This window comes from Triplophysa rosa, linkage group LG25 (genome assembly GCF_024868665.1).
Source record: "Triplophysa rosa linkage group LG25, Trosa_1v2, whole genome shotgun sequence".
In the NCBI taxonomy this organism is placed as follows: domain Eukaryota; kingdom Metazoa; phylum Chordata; class Actinopteri; order Cypriniformes; family Nemacheilidae; genus Triplophysa; species Triplophysa rosa.
The window spans coordinates 12,841,576-12,856,451 of record NC_079914.1 but is presented as its reverse complement, the minus strand read 5'-3'; the positions used below and the strand labels follow the sequence as shown (position 1 = coordinate 12,856,451).

Sequence of the window (14,876 nt, the reverse complement as noted above, 5' to 3'; positions counted from 1 at the left end):
GACCAGAAATAGAGGACATCAAGGATGGTTGGTTTTCCAGTTTTGGAAATAAATTGATTGAATTTGATTAAAAATGCCATCTACTCGTCATGAAACACCAAAATTCAAGTTCATTCCTAAATGAATCATCACCATTACTTTTTTTATTTCTTTGAAAAAACACCCAGCACACCTGCAGAAAGATAAGAAACCCTTCAGACGAGATAAAACATTAGCTGAGTGAGCAGGTATGAAGCCATCATCAACAGGTTACGCCGGACCGGAAACTGAGATATAAAACTCCAAAAGTGGTTGGAGGTCATTTCCATCACAAGACGTTAATTACACACCAAACAAAGACAACAATTTCGTGCACATGCTGCAGAGGAAAATGCGACTTTCTTAACCGCCTCAGAGATTTCGCTGTGAATTTTTTTCACGGATTGTGTGGGAACAACTCCTTCAACTAAAAGTCAGCGCAATTACGGAGGAACAGCATTCAGGTTTTAAAAAATAAATGAATGTGGCATTATATTCTCATTATGGACCTAGCGAAGTAACCCAGGGGTCTGTGTGAGAAAAAAAGCATTGAAAGCTTGTACACGTGAAGCCCATTAACAAGGGTGTCACCTGCAAAACTGGCTTTTATGACTAATAAGGACAGGAAATGGAAAGATTAAAAGCGGCAGTGGGGGGAAGTGGGATGCGCAACATTTAATGCACTCGTTAATGGCGCCAGAAATGCCTAAGATTAGTGACCGGGGGGGGGGGCTCGGGGGGGGTCTATAAAGGGTACGTGCCAGAAAACAACACGAGGCAGCTATTCCAACACCTGGTTGTAGACAATGGGCATCATTAAAGTTAATCATTTTACTTTTCCTTCGAAGAAAAGACATTGCATGTGAAAACGGTGTACAAAAAGCCGAGGCGTCCCCTGCTGTTCCACGGGAGACAAATCAATGTTTGTAAGAATCATAATTGGGATAATTGAATAGATTTGACCTAAAGAATGGATTCTCGGTTTGAATCGTATTGGTGTCAAACGAAATTCAGCAACACTGCGCGTGATGCTCGAAGGTCAACGCAAATGAGACCGTTTGCATTCAATCAGAATGTTGTAAAACAAAAAACAATGGATGGAAAAGTTAGATTAGAAATGAAGTTTATATTGAAATTTCATATTTTTTGGTATCTAGAAATTCTGGAGTGTTTGACTCCATGGTAAACACTTCAGTTTAATAAGGATTTCAACTTAATTCAACTATTCAAGAAAAGACATTTACGTCGCTATAGTTCAGCCATAAATTACGATCTACTGTATCTATAATAACATTCTAAAATTACTGAGATATATTAAAGGTCAAGTTTTTCTAATGATGTTGTGATAACCTGCAGTCGCTGTGAAATTCATTTTCAAATGTCAGTACATGTACAGTTAAGTGCTTTTATTACACCTTTTTATGAAACAGCAATGCACAGAAAAAGAAACCAATATAAGAAACCATTTTTCAATAAAAAATAGTTGAAGTTAAATTTTGTACAATTGAAACATGCATGCTAAGTAAATCCAAGTGAACTTGTTTAAAGCTGCAACCCGTAACTTTGTTTGGTTAAAAAGAAACAAAAATCAGTTATTGAGCAAGTTAATTAACAATTAGTGTTCAAAACGGATTTCGTTGGAAATGTCAGTCTGATGTAATTTGACTTCAACCAATGTAAATATAATTACGTGAAGTAACCTGCAATTTTATGTTCCAAAAATTACAGAATGCAGCTTTAAGATAAAATAATTAGTAAAAACTTTTTTTGCGAAAATTGTCACAATTCGGCGCAGTACGTTTCTTACGAACATTCGGCCTGTATTTTTTTAATAAATCTCACTCCTTTAAACAAACAATTTAATCACACACAAAAAACCCAATACAACATACACGTGACACTTTAGCGAATAATTACGCATAGCATAAACAGCTTAACAAACTTAACCACAAAAGCGATTTCGCACACCAGTGCAATGATGCTAACTGGAAAAGTCTAGAAAAAAGGCGAACAACGTCAACACAAAACTCAACAGTATGTGACGCAAGGTCAACCAAACATCTCATGCATTATATCACACGAATCACTGTGACTGGCATTCTGCGACGTCCTGTAAAATTTTCAAATGTTTATTGAAGTCTTGTGGAATTTTTACCATCTGAACACATTTTAGAGCACTTCCTCATTATCATGATCTAAACTGTTGTATCTAAATGATAAAGAGTGCTTGTCGACTCTCGCTTTGGCGTTTTCTGTAGGTGTGATATTATCGTCCCTCTTTACGACATCGTGATCATTCCCACTGGCTTCCCCAAGCGTAACATCATTCGAACTTTGTCCGCTCTCCTTGAAGCAAATGCTGAGGGCTTCCTGTCGTATAGTGACGTCATGTCCTTTACCGTGCTCTTTGAGGGTGATGTAATCGATCTGTTTGGCGTCTTCCTCGATCTCTTCGGGAATCGAAGGCGGCAGGCTCTCGATATCCGAGTTACTGAAGACGTAACCCGGCAAGGTGGTGTGTATGTGTGTGGCGTGTACGAAAGAGGTGATGTTGGGTCGGCCTCCGCAGCGGTACACCCTGCTGGTGAGGAGGGCGGAGCTGCGCGTCACAGAGGTCAGCTGGGACTGGACGCTGGTGCCGCTTCTGTTCAGAACCGAGCCGTAGCGATAGTTAGCCAGAGCTACAGGACCTTTCCAGTCAAACGCGAGCGTCCAGCGGAGCCACATTTTACGGATTTCAGTCTGGACCTGAGGAGGAACAGAAAGAAATGACAGTCAGGATTTGGCTGTAAATTTAAAACAAAAACCTTAAGGTTTCCATTTGCATATGTCAGAACATTGCATTGAATCTTCAAGGTGAGATTTCAGAATGAAAGTTTACTGTTTTTACACTCTATCTTGATGCAATGTTTCCCTGGTGCATTGTCAGAAACAACACAGCCGTCTTGACTATGAATGAGTGTAAGTGTTGCGTGAGTTCAGTGTAGTTTTATATTCACCTCTCCATTGCAGTAGCAGTAGATAATGGACACGAAAAATCCCTGAAACAGAGCAACACACACCAGTGAGAAAGACAATTGGAAACACAACCTATCACGACACACAAGATGCTGAGTACACGTCAGGCAACCATCCTACACATCATATTCAGAGCAAGCTAGACGTTTGTTTATTGTAAATTTACCATAGTTTTTCATTTCCAGCTTTTATTATCATTTTGTATAGTATTTTAGAAGGAAAGTATCAAGAAGTGACAGATTTTAACAGACAAAAACTTTATTGATCCCATTTGAAATTGTTCTAACTTTCCACCGTTGGCTGACAAGCTGCGAATGTGCTTGCAATACAAATTATTAGTTATTTGTCACGCCAGCAAAGCAATTAAATGGAAATTAGAAATGGAAGACAAACTCAGCATTAGAATATGTAAAAAATGCCTCCCCCTCACGACGGATTCATTGACTGATCAGCGGGAGTCACGTGACTTACCTGGAAAGAATTCAAGAAGAGTTCACAGTACATTCTGAGCTCCCAACCCAGACCGGTGAACGTGTGCGGCATGCCCACAAACACAATATAATGCACACCGAACACCAGAACCAAGACTAGCGTGGATTTAGCCAGCTTCCTGTAGAGCGACAGATAATAAAAGAAAATAATATTTCAACAGCTAAAAAAAATTTAAAGAAGAAAATTATGGAGTGAAATTGGGGCCAAAAGTCTTTCTCATCGATTATTACTCAAGTAAAATATGGCCAAGTCTGTTTTGATATCATCAAACGAAAGGTTATTTAAGGTTTGGACAGCAGAGGAAACAGCAAATCTGTGATGAGATGAGATGTAATGAAATGCAAATCGCTTAATTACTTTAAGTTCAGAGCACAGGTCTAACTCTCATTAGAAGTAAAAAAGAGCGACTGTGCTCCTTCATCTGGAAAGTCATTAATGACTAACTGCCTTCCTAAAATGTTCACATGAGGTTATAAAACCCCAGTAGAGTTAAAATACCCTCCAGCGCTTCTGATAAACTGTATGTTTAATCTTGGTGTAATGTATCTATGTATGTGCATATTTCTTATGTGCATTTCATTCGCTTGTTCTTGTATTCTGCATAATGACAATGAAGTTGAATCTAAAAATTGACTGGATGCATATTTATTTCAATTTTTACCACTCAGATCACACTAGCAACTTACCAATGCCTTAACCACCCAGAACAAACTAATTCCCTAGCAACCACCCACTAGTAAACACCTAGCAACAACCCGAGAACCACCCAAATAATACATAATTAGCATTGCATTAGCAACCACCCACAACACACTAGCAATTATTTACTAAAGCCCTGCCAACCAACCAGAACACATTAATGCCTTAGCAACCACCCAGAACAAAAGGCGCCCTAGCAACCACACAGAATACACGTGCAAACACCTTCCATCGCTCTAGCAACCTCCCACAACACACTAGCTTTACTAAAGCCCTAACAACCACCCAGAACACACTACCCAGATAGCACAGGTACATCCGTAAGATGTCTGCTAAAGATCTGGAGATCTGAAAAATATCTGCTGTGTAAAAACATCTTAGAAAAGGCAATTTTACACACATTCCAAATTATAAACGATCTTATAGACATCTTACATCTTCTAGATGTCTACAGTATATGACATCTGACAGAAGACATCTCGAAGATGTATTGCAAAAATACGTCTTGCAGGTGTAATTGCAGATATCAAATAGCCGTCTCCCAGACGTATGTGTGCTATCAGGGTAATGTCCTAGAATCCACACAGAAAACACTTGCAAAACCTGCCAATACGCTAGCAACCATCCACAACACACTAGTAAACACCTTATGCCATAGTAGCCACCTAGAACACGCTTATGCCCTAGCAACCACCCAAAACACCTAATAATGCCATAGCAACCACCTAGAACACGCTAGCAAACACCTACTAATGCTCTGGCAACTACCCAGAACAAACTATCAAACATTTACTAACACCCTAACAACACTAATGTTCTAACACCCACACAAAAAAACACCTAACACCCCTTATAACACATTAGCAAAGTGTTCAACATAACTTTAGCTCAATTGTTTTTTTTTTTCACTAGCAGCACAACGGTTGTGGGATTGATTCCGCAACACACATACTGATAAAAAGTGGACCTTTAATTCACTGAGTCACTTTGTTAAATTGATATATTTAAATACACCTAGGCCTACTGTAGTAACGCCCTAGCAACACGCTAGCAACCACAATGCAATACTGCTATTTCTGCAATTGCAACTTCTTTCAAAAAATATAAACTTGTAGTTTCGATCATGATTAAGCAAAACTATGCCTCAAATCACATAAATAATATTATTATCATTATTACAGGCAGCAGGGAGTTACAGTATATTAGAGGATTTCTGTAGATACAATAATGGAGTTTGTCCCACTCTCGAGCTTTTAGATGAAGAGATACTATGAGTTTAAACCCAGAGGGAGACTTTTAATGAAAGCAGTATTATGGTAGCACACTTCTGTCTCTCTCAACTACTTCAAAAGTCTCTCTCTGTTTCCCGTCTTCTATTCGCTCTCTGTCAAAGTACAGCACTCTCTGATATACAGTAACTCACCAAAGTCCAAACACACAGGAAAAAATGATGAAGCCACAGCATGGGCTGGTATGAAGTTCATCACGTAAACCCAAGCAGATATGACAGCTTATATTATAAAACAACACATATATGATCAGTTTCAGATTTGAACAAATCCAGATTTGTTTACCATCACGATTTGATTCGAGTCGAGACCGTACGGCGCAAACCTTATCACAAGGTCAGGAATCAGTGTAACGGTAATTTCTAGCACTCACCTGTACTGTTTACGTGTGTCGTACCTCCCCGCATTCGTTTCTCGGATCTTGGTGGCCAGGACTCGTACGATATTCACAAACAGAATAAAATTCAGCTGCAAGAAAGAGAAAATGATAGTAAATTTCAACTATTACTTCTATAACTAAAGGGATATTTCAATAATGTATTCTTATTTATTTATTTTGTTTGTGTCCAGACCTAGAGTACTCTGTCAAAATATGAAAATCCATTATGAAAGTTAATACATTTGATAACTTTGACAAGTAAAAAATAATTAAATAATTTTAAACTATTTAAATATTTATAATGAGAATATGATTGATCTAATCTGTTCATGAATAATGCCTGCTGTGGTTTCATATCTGCCACAACCGACGATGAAGTCTTCAAAATTTACTGATCTTGGTTACCAAGGAGACAGTGTCAGAAGAACCAGCTTGAGATGAAATGAGACATGACATTTGAAGGAAACAAAACAATCAAAGCAAATATCACTTCTACTTTGCATCATTTCAGAGCAAGCTGTTTTTGTCAGGAGTGTTTAATTTTAAGCATTTAGAAATCATGAAATAGCTACATTATGAATCTAACCTTAGCACGACATTGGCCATTTCACTCCAAAAATGATTAAAAAAGTAATTTGCGTCACAGAAATTTTTCGAACGTGATATTTGAAATGTGATAGACTTCAAAATAATGTTTACCAAAAAACGCTTGATTCACGTATTTAATGGACAAATTGAACAAAAGTAATAAATAAAATAACATACAATAAATAAATAAAATATAAAATAAAGAATAATACAAAAATCTAATTAATAAAATAAAAAAATCTATAATAAAAATAAATTAATTGTGAAAACTTAAAATAATTTCACTTAGTTCACTTTCCAAAGATCCAAAAGTGGCTATAAAGAATTTTCAGAAATGACAGCAGATGATTTAATCATGTTTGGACATTGTAATCAATATCCCATAGAAATTATCCGTTAAAAACGCTCATGTCCAAACATGTCGGTGTGTTTGTTCCTAATTTAAGTTGACGAACGCAAAACACGCATTTGTGGTTTGTCACATCATAATTACAGCTTTTCTGCCGTGAAATGCTTCCTTGCTTCTTTAAATCAGAGCTCCATTAGCAAGAGAACCCTTTGTGCTCGGCAAAGCTAACAATTAACAGCATAATGTCTCCATCTGCCCCATCCACCAGATAAATATATCCCACGTATGAAAGCGGTCGATCTCGTTCGGTGACCGCGTCAACGCAATCCAAATCAACTCGCTGGATTAAAGGACGCTGACAACCTCTTTAGTGAGCATCGTGTGGAAAACACGTCGAATCCAGGGGTTAGCTCTGTATTTAAGATGCTTGTTCTTCTTTAATGAAGTCTACAGTATATGTGAAGCTTGGTGACACGAAATACTTTTCGTGTAAGTTTCAGTCTCTTGTGAGACTAGAGAGCGACTCACCCCAATTGCTGTCAAGATGGGAACCTGGTATATCCATTTAATATTTCCAGCGCTCAGCTCCCAGCACCTTAGAGAGAGTTGAAGAGAAATGTTATCTGAAGTGAATGAGAGATCTTGCCGTGTATGCATATGCACGTATTTCTATCTGCGTGGGGACATCTCCAAGAAGAAAAAGGCTTATAAAGAGACAAAATACTGTCTTCGTTCGTAACTGAAAAGCCGGAAGGTAGTTTAAGGTGAACGGTTGGAACTAGGGTTAGTCTACAATAACAGTTCTGCCAAGCTGTGTACAAAAAAAGGTGTTACACTAAAAGGTACACAGCCAGACTCATGACTGAAGGTATAGGTGAAGAGCATCAGACAAAGCTCACCTCACGTCTGCGAGCATTGCCCTGACGACAGCCCAGGTGGATACGAAGAGCGCTGGCACACCTGCGGAGCGACAAATTAGAAGATGATGGGATTTTTAAACTTTAATGCATCAAACGTGCACAAAAACACGTTTTTCTGTTTCACAGAAACAACACCATTCTTAAGTCTCCGTTTAATCGTTGACTAACTGATCAAATCAGAGAAAATTTAAAGCCTCAAGGAATGAGACGAGAATGGTCTTTAAGAATTTATAGTGGGGATGTGAATTTTTCCCCCCAACAAGTGCACCATTGGTCATACAAACAGCTAGCCCCACCCCAAATACGCGTCATTAGTTGAATCTTAGTTGTTTTTACAAACTGCTCTTTACTTAACCCGTATCAGCATGAACACAAACACATTTTGGCGTAGCAGTTTTTGGTTTGAAATGTTTTGAACATCATTATATCACTAAAGGTTTTTAGCGAAATGCAGATTATCTTGCCGTTGTTGTCGCGGACCCTTTGCATTCATGACTCCACACACAGTTTATCATTCAGCTTCAAAGTGAGAAAAACTCTTTAACCTTCCCGAAAGTACTTGCATTTTGAACATGTCTGGCTCGCCTGCCGATTATTAGTCATCAGACGTAAACTAGGAACAAACAAGGCTGAAAATAAGTCATACCACCTCAAAGAAAAGCAAATCGAAATGGCAGCGATTCACGGAAACAGACCTCATGTCAAGATTATCATAACAAGCTGTGAAATTGGCCAGGCTGCGCCTGGGCAGGGCAAAGTAAACAACGCTCTGAAGAAAAACAACCGCTGATCTTAATACATCGTGACCTCAACAAACTCACCCCAGCCTATGAGGGTGAAACCCCACAGATACTTGGAGTCGGAGAAGAAGGCCATGAAGATGAGGCTGTGAAGGTACAAGCCCTCCACTAGGATCCAGTAGTAGTTGGTGGCGAGGAAGTAGATGAAGAAGAGGACGGTTATCTTACAGCTAACCTGGAAATACAAAGAACGTTGGATTCGGCCAATGAGAAACGTAAAATCATGAGTATTCGTCCAATCGGAAAGCCTTAATCTTTTATGATTCATCTAAAGTTGATTTCAAGTTAACGTAAATTAAAATATACACTGTTACTTCTTTTCTTTCATTGTGCGCATGTCAGAAATCGTAACTAGCATCACGGTCTGCCAACTGCGCAACAGGAACTCATCAAGAACTAAGAAAACTTTAATGACTCAAGAAGTCTCAAGTGAACATCCACCAATACTATACAAAGCCATCAAAAGTTAACTTAATTTAAGTTAACGCGAACTAATTAAGTTCATTTTAGCCAACCTAGCTCGGCTAGCCTCGACGGCACGTTTCAAAGTAATGAAACTGAAATGAAACTCATTAACCGGGTTTAACTATAGGCACACTCACATACTGAGTCTTGTCGAGGGGAGAGATGGAGACGGTGCTGATGTTGTCCATCAGCATGGTGTCGTACTCCTGCAGCACTCCGTTGGCATACACCACCCTGTCTTTTATGAAGATGCTGACCGCGCGGAGCATGAAGGACACAAATAGATGCATGTGGATGTAGTTTCTAGTGCAATGTAGACGCCTGAATGAGAGACAGAGATCGAGAATTAATGCTAGGATACGGCCTTAAACATCAAGAATTTCTTATCTTAGCATGTAGGTGCTGTTCTTGAAGGTTTTTTTGAAAAATACAGTAACCTGGAATTGCAAAAGCACAACTGGATTTGTCCGTCTGTCTTCTATCTTCTGGTTCCAACCAGTTTCACAATCCCTTAAAAAGTATTTTCTACATTCTTCAACCCCAATAAAACCAACAAATTCGCAACATGGTGTGAACCTCATTTAGACAATTTTCTAAGTGGGTCAAGACTATCAAACTTTTTTAATCAACTTTAAAAGAGCTTTAATTAATAAAAGCAAAGAACAAGTTGTTCAGTAATAGGCAATAATCTTCAGGGAACCCTTCGATTAATTTACCGTCTGAGGATCTTTAAAGATGAAGACTCCAGACTGTCTGATTCATCCTGCCCAAACTCTTGAACGCCAAGCACTTGTACGTGAACAAGTGTACTATCTTAGCACGCTGTGTAGGGTCCGTTAAGTGAGAAAACACCCTCAGTGTTTACTTACCGGAAGTATCCGATGATGAAAATGGCGACTAGCAGGGAGCTGAACGACACGGCGTAGCCGACGGTGTACATGATGTGTAGTCGTTCAAAGAAGTCCCTCTAAAAACAAAAGAAAGTTGTTCGTCATTAAGGTTTACGAGTCATCGAATGATTGACAGCTAACTTTCACCAGCCACAGAAACTGTCCCCGATGTTCACGAAACATTTAATAAACCAGTGGCATTTGAATCTGTATAAATTTTGCATTTGAAGACATCCAGATTGATACATTATCGTTGGAGCGTTGCTACCATATTGCGTTTACTGTCATCTTTACTTACTTTGCCTTTTCCAATGCCAGGAGCCAGAAAGCGTAGGCAGTCTGAATAGTTGACCCAAGTCCTGTTCTTCAACAAGACCCACGATCCATTCAAGTCGCACTGACGGTACGCAAACCCTAAGAGAAGATGAAAGAGCGTTCAACCAGAAATTCAAACCACGATCGATTTCGAAGGCATCGGTGAAATGTACCATTGTGGTTGAAGTCATAGACATAGCTGGGGCATGGCACTTTGGTGAGTGTTCCCGGAGAACCCTGGGGCCAACAAACCAGTCCATCCCATCCTGGAGAACATACCTCATCTGCGTACATAATGTGTAAAACACGACCTCAACAAAGCACATACACAAAAATTGATATCTAAAGCTGCAATCCATTATTTTTTGGTAACTTTTTTGGCAAGTACATAAAAAACTAGTGTTCAATTCACAACGGTAAGCCAACTTTCAACCAATGTAAAAATACTGTACGCCATTTTTTGATTCAAGCCAAGAGAATCAGATTCAGAATCAGAAGAGCTTTATTGCCAGAGCGCGATATAGATGCAAAAGTTACGGATTGCAACTTTAAATAAAACCTGAAAACTGCATTGAAAGTCTCAATGTGACTTATTATTAAATGATGCGTTTAATAATAACATGCCTAGGTGGTCCAAATGCTTGTCCTAAATAAAGAAAAAACTAAATTACAACCTTAGAATCCATCTACATTCTCCTTTAAGTTTAGTTTTTGGTAACACATAATAAGAAGTTCACTTTAAGTGGCAAAGTCCTGGCAGTATATTTAAGACGGTGCTTTCGTCATAGCACTTACATTTCGCAAAAGAATAAAAATGTCCTATGGCTGGTTCCTCTTTCTCTCCGGTTAATTGATTTGATCCTTTTTCGGGTCTTGATCTTAAGTGCAAGCGTTCCATGAAACATTGATCCGACCCCCGCAAAACGTGTGGGAAAAGGGCAAGGTCGTTGTATGGAAGAACTCAGCGACCGGTCAATTCCAATCAATTCTGGTCAATGTTTCACACTCACAGATGTAATTTTTTCACACATTTACTGTACTGTATGATTGCTTTGAAGCCTTTGTGGAACATCCGACCTTAGGCGATGCCCACCATCTGCAAACCTTCAGTGTGATAAAGACTATTTTGTGTTAAATTACACAAATAGAATTGAAAGAGATATCAACAAGGTCTCAAACTATGATCAGACAAGGTTTGAAATCAAAAGTCAAAGATGTCAACTCGAAGATTTTGATCAAAAGAGAAAATAATATCAACCAAGCTTTATGCTTTTACCTCTATACTCGAGTCATCAACTGATTATCAATTTTGCTTAGATTTTTCTTTTTCTAAGGAATCTTGGGAGACATAAATGCCCAAATGATACATAATAGAGAACTTTCCTAAACTATGAAATGGCAAACCCCAAAGCAATTAAATCTTCCTCTGGTGAGCCCACATAACAACAAAGATTTTTTATTCATTATTTCCCTGCATTAGAGGTGGAGGTTAAAACCTGTTGGAGTATTAAAATGTTCAGACAGTTGCCATGGAAAATGTTAGCGAAAGCATTCAGTCTCATTACCTTTAATAACGATTAGCAAATGTCTTAAAACAAAAGAAAATGTATAGCTTTCATGTTTACAATGTTTCTGAAGATTAAACTTTTGTAAAAAAAACCCACAAAAATTAATAAAAAATACATTCAATATTCATCAAAAGACCATTCTGACAGCACTTTCATAGTAAAATAAACAACAGATTTAAAAAATCGAATTGCTGCTGTCCTTTTGAAACCTCGTATCTCCATATTTGGTGATTTTTATTTTTGCCATAAATCATTATTATTAGTCACTCTTTATGTTTGTCATTGGGTTTTTCAAATATCTAACCACTAAAAAGTATTAAAAAGTGCTTGTCAACAACATATTTCAAATTTTAAAAAGCACAGTGTTTTTTCCATTTCCTGACAAAACAGCAAATTTGGACATGCAAGGTTTTGGGAGGACAGCGATGAAATATTGACGGGAGACTTGCTGACTCCTTTTTTAAGCAAATTCATCAAAAAATTCAAAAACTTTCTTCTAACTACCATTCACAAAAGTTAGATAAATGCCTCAGCATTCTAATTCAGAATCAGAGTCGACAGATGGAATCTTACTTCGGCATGCCTGGTCACACAATCGGGTAACGGATAATTATGAACCCAATGCGTGCGGATGATAAACAGGAAAACCTTTCTGGAAAACATCATGCATCATCGTACACTTACAATCTGTGACATCACTAAAAGCCACCTCAGATGGACGGTGATGGTGTTCTAGGTCAGATTTGATTGAGATCCTGTCCATCCACTACAAACTGAGTATTTAAACCCACAATGCTCGGATACCCTTCAACAACTAAGCCGCAGGACAGCTGTGCATTTGCATTGAATAAACTGTGACCATCTTTATGTCATTAACTGTAAAAATCAATCCGATGAGTTCAGATGAAAGTGAGCCTGCGAGCGTTGTTATAATTAAATACGGCCGACTTTAAAGTTGACTGTAAATCGATAACAACCGCGATCGATGACCCTCAGTATCCAATCATTCTTCGAGTGAGGACAGCAATGTAGAAATGCATAAACTATTTCGAGGGCAAATGTGTGACCATGTTAGCTCCAGATATTCTCGCATCTAAAACAAACAGCGATGTACTGTTAGATAGACGTACCAACTACTTCAAATCAATTGTTTACTCAGATTAGTATGCTGATAGTGTACTATGAATTTAGTCGGTAATCATTTTTGCTAGGGGTCTTGCAATTTTAGACCCCAAATATATGCAAGACCTTTTTGATCCTGGGCAGACACACAAAACTATGTGTCTGTTAAATAATTTCAGTGTCTAAATAAAGACAACAAACTGACAGACTGAAACCAGTTGGATGTGAGATAAGAGTCGCCATAGTCTGGCAATAGACAAACAAATGAGCCGACCACAAAAGCCCAAGATTCTGTTGAATTGTATCAAAAAGTGAATGTGTCTTGGATTCAGATTGTGTTGAATAATTCCTCTGAACAGATTCAGATGTGACATTCTGTTCCGTGATTTGCATCAGATGTAGTTCATATTTAAAAGGCTTTGACAAATAAACTAATCAATAAAGGACATTCATGTGTTTTAGTCTGAATGAGTCACTTTCATCTCGATGCCCCAATATTTACATGCAAATGATACTGAACATCACAACAGTGTTGGTTTTAGAGAAATAGAGAGTGAAATCCACAGATGAGGTCTTACCGGAAGGGTTGTGTTCTGAGATGTTCTGAAGGCACTGGAGTTTGATGTCGTACAACAGGAGGACTTGTTCCTGAGCTGTTAAGCCCACCTCAGGGTCCACATGCTGGCCACAAACAAAAATCAGATGAAATGGGTTACAACAGAAGATTTTAAGGTTTCATGAAGTTGAATGCACCAAGTCATGTAATGCACCAGTTACTTATAGACATTTTAGCTTCATTCGCAGTTGCTGAACCTGCATCATGAAGAGGTTTGCATTTTTAAGCAAATTAAATGTGCACACAGCGTTTTGTCAATGATGAATTGTTTTATGTTTATAAGGTGAGGACTACTTCACAAAAATAAATACCTTAAGTTCTCATTCAGCATAGCAATATTGTATACAATTTATCCTGGTCGTATTGTCAGAGAAATAAAATTCCCCTAATTTACATATTCAACAATTTATCATCCCATTTTATTATGAAAGTCAATAGATCTGTCGAACATTAAGCAAACATTAAAAGGATCGTTTTTCTACTTTAAATAAAAATAGCAAATACTTTAAATACCAAGTACACAATACAAAATACCAGTAGGCTACTTCAAAATATATTTTTAGTTTACAATATACATCATTACGCATTAATATTTAGAGTAACGATTCATAAATGATTTTTCTTACCTGTGCTATAACTAAAACACCAGGAAAAACTTCAAATATCCACAGCGCAATTATCCACATTTTGATGTTTTACAGCTCTTCAAATACTTTTATACTTATAAACAGTCTTCATGAATCTTCCGTTTCTGATTAAACAGAAATAAACAGATCTCGGTGGTGACTGTCAGTGCGTAAAGCGCACTGTGCGCGGATCGTGTACATCCATCGTTTTATTCTGGAGAATTAACTCAAGGTCTGCCGAAACGTGGAGTTGATTATCAACACATGGTGAAACAGAGACCTTTACACCGTTAGACAAGCGAGATTGATGTACCTCTGCGCAGTCCACGAGGAACCCTTGCGATCTTCTGGTATTGTTAAAGAATGACTAAGCAAGATCTTCAAGAGAATGCGCAATTTTGCGTAAATACAAATGATCTTAGCTGAAATCTCTCTCGCGCATCTGTTCAGGGTGAGGTGAGCATTAATTCTTTTATTTTACTTTATGTTATTATCTTATTTTACATATAATTATTAAAACAATTTAGAAGATAACATTTTTATACAACAACCCAAAAAGTTTCTGATCGCAAGTTAGTCAGAGTGCGCTAAAAACAGCTGCTGAGGAAGTAACCATAGCAACATCGCGCCACTAGATTTTGGTTTGGACAATCAGTCAAAAATGTCATTATTTATTCATTCCTATCACACATACATATCGAACAAATATTGAAAACCCGTTT

At 38.0% G+C, this 14,876-nt stretch overlaps 1 protein-coding gene across 1 annotated transcript; it reads right to left on the bottom strand.

Moving 5' to 3' along the window:
• Positions 1-1,426: 1,426 nt before the first annotated feature.
• Positions 1,427-14,435, bottom strand: pth2rb (parathyroid hormone 2 receptor b). Its single transcript, XM_057325875.1, has 13 exons — positions 14,155-14,435; positions 13,491-13,593; positions 10,396-10,506; positions 10,206-10,321; positions 9,887-9,984; positions 9,155-9,338; positions 8,574-8,727; positions 7,732-7,792; positions 7,361-7,427; positions 5,890-5,984; positions 3,508-3,646; positions 3,018-3,059; positions 1,427-2,766 (listed from the first exon to the last, which is right to left on the bottom strand). The coding sequence occupies exons 1-13, from the start codon at positions 14,212-14,214 to the stop codon at positions 2,188-2,190; spliced, it is 1,809 nt and encodes a 602-aa protein (XP_057181858.1). The 5' UTR covers positions 14,215-14,435; the 3' UTR covers positions 1,427-2,187.
• Positions 14,436-14,876: the final 441 nt, after the last annotated feature.

What these genes read in the sequence shown, in the direction of transcription:
- pth2rb (XM_057325875.1), bottom strand. Translation starts at nt 14,214, where the DNA reads ATGTGGATAATTGCGCTGTGGATATTTGAAGTTTTTCCTGGTGTTTTA. An exon ending in GACACACGTAAACAGTACAG is followed by an intron (nt 3,647 to 5,889) that starts GTGAGTGCTAGA and finishes GTCGCTCTACAG; the next exon opens with GAAGCTGGCTAAATCCACGC. An exon ending in ACTGCTACTGCAATGGAGAG is followed by an intron (nt 2,767 to 3,017) that starts GTGAATATAAAA and finishes GTTCCTCCTCAG; the next exon opens with GTCCAGACTGAAATCCGTAA.